Genomic DNA, 4,649 nt, shown 5'->3' with positions numbered 1-4,649 from the left:
GGTTCGAGACCCACCTGGGCAACTTGGCAAGACCTCATCTCCACAATAAATCAAAAAATGAGCCGGGCGTGGTAGCACGCGCCTGTAGTTCCAGCTACTTGGAAGGCTGAGGCGGAAGGATCGCCGGAGCCCAGCAGGTCGAGGCTGCGGTGGCCGGGAGTGGCCACTGCATTCCAGTCTGGGCGACAGAGTGAGACTCCAACTTAAAAAAAAAAAAAATTAGATGTAAAATACATTTTGGGAAATCAAATAGTTAAGTGAATTAGAGAAAGTATTTCTTTGAAAGAGTGATGGGACACTTAGGCTGCAATCTGATTCAGATCATGTCTTTATAAGTAATATTAATAATAAATTACTTATTTTGATTTTATAACATATAACCCTTGGTTCCTACTGTAATCCTATGAGATATGTAGGATGAGTATTATTAGCCCCACCTGACTCCAGATCCTTCTGCTTGAAAAAAGGAGTGATGTTCCCTTTGGAGGGACACTGTATGTTCAGAAAAGTTCTGGAAGAGCTGATAATCACACAGCTCCAAAGCTGTTTAGCTTTCTTAATACATTAAGGAAGCTTGGTCTTTCTGCATTCTTAAGCTCAGACCAAGTGTCTTAACAGTCCTTAAAAAAAAGAGGATGTAAATCATCTCTTTTGATTTACATAGAATAAAACTGTATGTTTTTTGTTTTTTGCTAAAAGACTAGGAATAAAATGTTTTGCATATTTCTTTCTTTTAAAACTATTATTTTTAAATAAGGTCAACTAAGTTTGAAGAAAAAAAATGTACTCTTACCCCAATACAAATAAATATTGTTAGCCGGGCTCGGTGGCTCAGACTGTAATCCCGCGCTTTGGGAGGCTGAGGTGAGCGTATTGCCTGAGCCCGCGGGTTCGAGACCCGCCTGGGCAACTTGGTGAGACCTCATCTCTACAATAAATCAAAAAAAATTTAGCTGGGTGTGGTAGCGCATGCCTGTAGTTCCAGCTACTTGGTAGGCTGAGGTGGAAGGATTGCCGGAGCTCAGCAGGTCGAGGCTGCAGTGGCCGCAGTCTGGACGACAGAGTGAGACTCCAATTCAAAAAAAAAAAAAAAAAATTGTTAATTTTTTGTAATAATATTTACCTAATATTTTATCTAATTTATAAAAAGTTCAGGCTTTCAAGTACTGAAGTTTTCTTAAAGTGGATCAGGCCTATATTATACTATATAAATAATAATAGTTAACAATTATTAAGCACTTTTTTTTTTTTGAGTTGGAGTGCCAGGCTGGAGTGCAGTGGCACACTCACCATGACTCCTGCTTCGACCTGCTGGGTGCAGGCGATCCTTCCGCCTTAGTCTTCCAAGCAGCCAGAACTACAGGTGTGCGCTACCATGCCAGGCTAATTTTTTATTTATCGTAGAGACGAGGTCTCACCAAGTTGCCCAGGCTGATCTCGAACCCGTGGGTTCAGGCAATTCACCCGCCTCGGCCTCCCAAGGTGCTGGGATTATAGGCTGAGATATTAAGCCTGGCCATTATGACGTAAGAATTATGGCATTTAATAATTTCGATGGCAAAACCTATGTTGTAAACACTATTTATCATCATTCTCACTTTACATATGAGAAAACATTAACTCTTGCTGTATCAAAACTAGTGTGGATTTCAAAAACAGGCTATTACACAATATGCTAAATTTTAATCACATTCCAAAACAATGAAATTCAAGGTCAAAGCTAAAAATGTGGCTTGTCAGCTACGTTGTAGTAAGTTGAAAAAAACGGAGATAGTATAGGGAAATAAAAACAAACATTAGTTTAACAACAATATGAATATACTTAACACTACAACACTGTACAATTTAAAACAGTTAAGATGGTACATTTTATGTTATGTGTGTTTTACCATAATAAGAAAAAAATCCAACATTAGTTTTTTAGGAAAATATTAAAAGGATTCTTTACTGTAATATTTCTCACAAAAGGTATTTCTTTCTTATTCACAATAAACAATGTTTAATAGTATTCCTTCCATTATAAAGGTATGCAGATTATTTTTCTATAGCTTATAGAAAAATAAGATTAAAATCTATAGGTGCTTTACAGAAATAACCTACTAGAAGATACAAATATGGTATAATATTAATTGCATTCTACTCACAAGCATAAATTTTCCAAATTCTCTATAATGATTATATAATTTTCATAATTAGAAAAAGGAGATTGACATTAAATATAGTAACTGTGGGAATTCAAAAAGATTTGAGGCCTGGATTTTACATCTGAGAATTTACTCAAATACAGAAGTGAAGTAAGTAAGCTACTGTTTACTTACTTCACCTCTATATTTCATGTTCTCTGTTACAAAAGGGACAGTCTGTAAGTGTGCAAATTGTTTTTTATAAGTAGAAGCAGTCCAAGAGAATCTACTAAAATCTTTAGCTACTCTGTATCCAATGACTCCCTGGAAGGAAAAGTGAAATGGTTTGTGGTCTACAAAGGTTAAGAGAAATTAGTAGAGATATGTTGAGACATGCACAGTTGCAAAGACCCTTTGTAACATCCTCTGATAGCTCAGAACAACAATAACAAAAAACGTTATTGTTGAATCTAGTCTTCACTGGGAAAGACATTCTAATGACTTATGTAATCTAAAAATAAAATCTAAAATTATATAAAGCCACATGTAGATCATGCATATAAATGAATACCCTATAACTGCATTCAGGAGATTTAAAGATATTTTAAAAACAAAAACTTTGTTAACTATACTTGGAAACAGTCTTCTCACCTGCGTGGCCTAGTTCTTGGGGACATCATTTCATTCCCAAGTATGTGGTACCGTCTTGCTTCATGCAACAACTGATAACACTCAGGAGAATTCTGGATCAATTGGTCCACTTCAACTGTTTGAACAAAGTAGTTGGGATGCAACAGAGGGAGTCTCACATGTGTCAGGAGCTCATGCAACAGTGGTCTTCTCAGATCAACCGCACGATAGACCCACCGCATGACAGCTTCAAAAACCATCTCCTCTTTACCAATAACAAGTTCATCACTACAAATATAGTCAATAAGTTCATCCTTGTCAAGCTCAAGAAATTCTTCATGCTGGGACACATCCTCAAAAGTCTGTAATGCAAAAGTTTTGCATTTTGTGAAGAGTGTTTTGAGTGAATGGGTATCAGCAAAGCGCTGGATTCCTAAGCAGTTGCAAGGATCAAGTTGCTCCTCCAAGAACTTGGCACATGCATCACGGAGAACACTAATCTGAAAGAGGCTTGATGTTTCAAAGAGATACTGTACGTTCTCTGTAGTGATCTTCACCTTTCCAGTATAAACATACTGCAAAAAACATTCCATAGCTTCAGCTAAAATACCATTGATCTCAACCAACATTTCTCGGCTTTCCCGGTGGTCATTACAAAACATAGCTCTGAAGTAGCTGCTACAGGCTGAGAGAACAGCTCTATGGCATGGAAATTCTTTTCCTTCCACACAAATGATAACATCTGTGAATAAGCGGCTATCTCGGAATTCATTAAATATTTGGAGTATGTTTTCAGCATGGGATGAGCCTGAAGAGAAGTCAAAAAACTCATGACCTGTCAGAGATTTAGGGTCCATTTCAAAAACTTTACGCTTAGTTGCTGGGGAATCACGCACCCCGAGATCCTCTCTGTTTAGTCTGCGTCCCAATATTAGTACCATTGTTACATCAGTTGACTATATAATTGTTGAGAAATGACTGTTGGGGATCTTCTTTATGTTGCTAAAAGTAAAAAAAAGGAAAACATTTCAATATGTAAAAAATCCAGTATTCAAATTACATAGTTTCATTTTGATGTAAACACTGGAACAAAATCACATCATTAGTCTATTTTATATAGGTTATACAGCATTATCTCATTTCAATAAAACTTGATAAACAAAACTGTGTATTTCATAATTAGGAAATTAGGGATAATTTGCAATAGTACTTCTTAAGCTCCCCAGCTGAAAGGATATTACGTACTTTGTGAATTACTAATAATCTCCCATCTTCCCTTTTACAGAACTGGGTTTCATACTACTGACTGTAGAGTTATGTCAGAATGGCTTAAGACACAGATTTTGATTACAGTTAGAATCCTATATAGTTATTATTATTATTATTTTGCATGAGCAGGAGAAGTTTTTTCTCTTTTTAAAATATTTTATTTTAAAGATGTGGTACAAGTCAGGATTAGAAACATGAGTGGTCCACGTACAGGTGAAGATTGGGCCTCCCACTAGTCTTCCCTTTGCCTGGTTTAGGATCAGGTACCCTTACTGATGTGATGTGCATCTCCCTAATTATTATCTTAATATAGAAGTGCAAGAGAGGAATTTAGCTATATCTACCAGTAGCCTTAAAAAATACGTATATTATTTGATCAGGAAGGCCCTTTCTAGCAATCTCTCATAAGAAAATAATCAGAAATATATGGAAAGATTTATTTGCAAAGATACCCAACGCTGTACTAATAGAAAATACTTAAAACAACCTAAGTGTCTACAATAGAGGATTGGTACATTTCACAGTACATTTTCCCGATGGAACACAGTCTATGCAGCCATTAAAAATTATATAAAGCCGGGCTCGGTGGCTCAGCCTGTAATCCCGCGCCTTTGGGAGGCTGAGGTG

At 36.6% G+C, this 4,649-nt stretch overlaps 1 protein-coding gene across 3 annotated transcripts in view; it reads right to left on the bottom strand.

Annotated features, from left to right (window-relative positions):
- Positions 1-4,649, bottom strand: part of KLHL24 (kelch like family member 24) — a 39,302-nt gene that overhangs the window by 20,261 nt on the left and 14,392 nt on the right. For all 3 annotated transcript variants that reach the window (XM_021718882.1, XM_021718883.1, XM_008070690.2), the window contains one exon: positions 2,775-3,755. In XM_021718882.1, the coding sequence (XP_021574557.1) occupies positions 2,775-3,694 (920 nt within the window). In that variant the 5' untranslated portion in view covers positions 3,695-3,755. The remainder of the gene's footprint in view (positions 1-2,774; positions 3,756-4,649) is intronic.

This window comes from Carlito syrichta, unplaced genomic scaffold (genome assembly GCF_000164805.1).
Source record: "Carlito syrichta isolate Samal-C Ts95f unplaced genomic scaffold, Tarsius_syrichta-2.0.1 Scaffold313936, whole genome shotgun sequence".
NCBI lineage: Eukaryota > Metazoa > Chordata > Mammalia > Primates > Tarsiidae > Carlito > Carlito syrichta.
The sequence above is the reverse complement of the archived record's forward strand: the minus strand, read 5'-3'. Positions and strand labels throughout refer to the sequence as shown.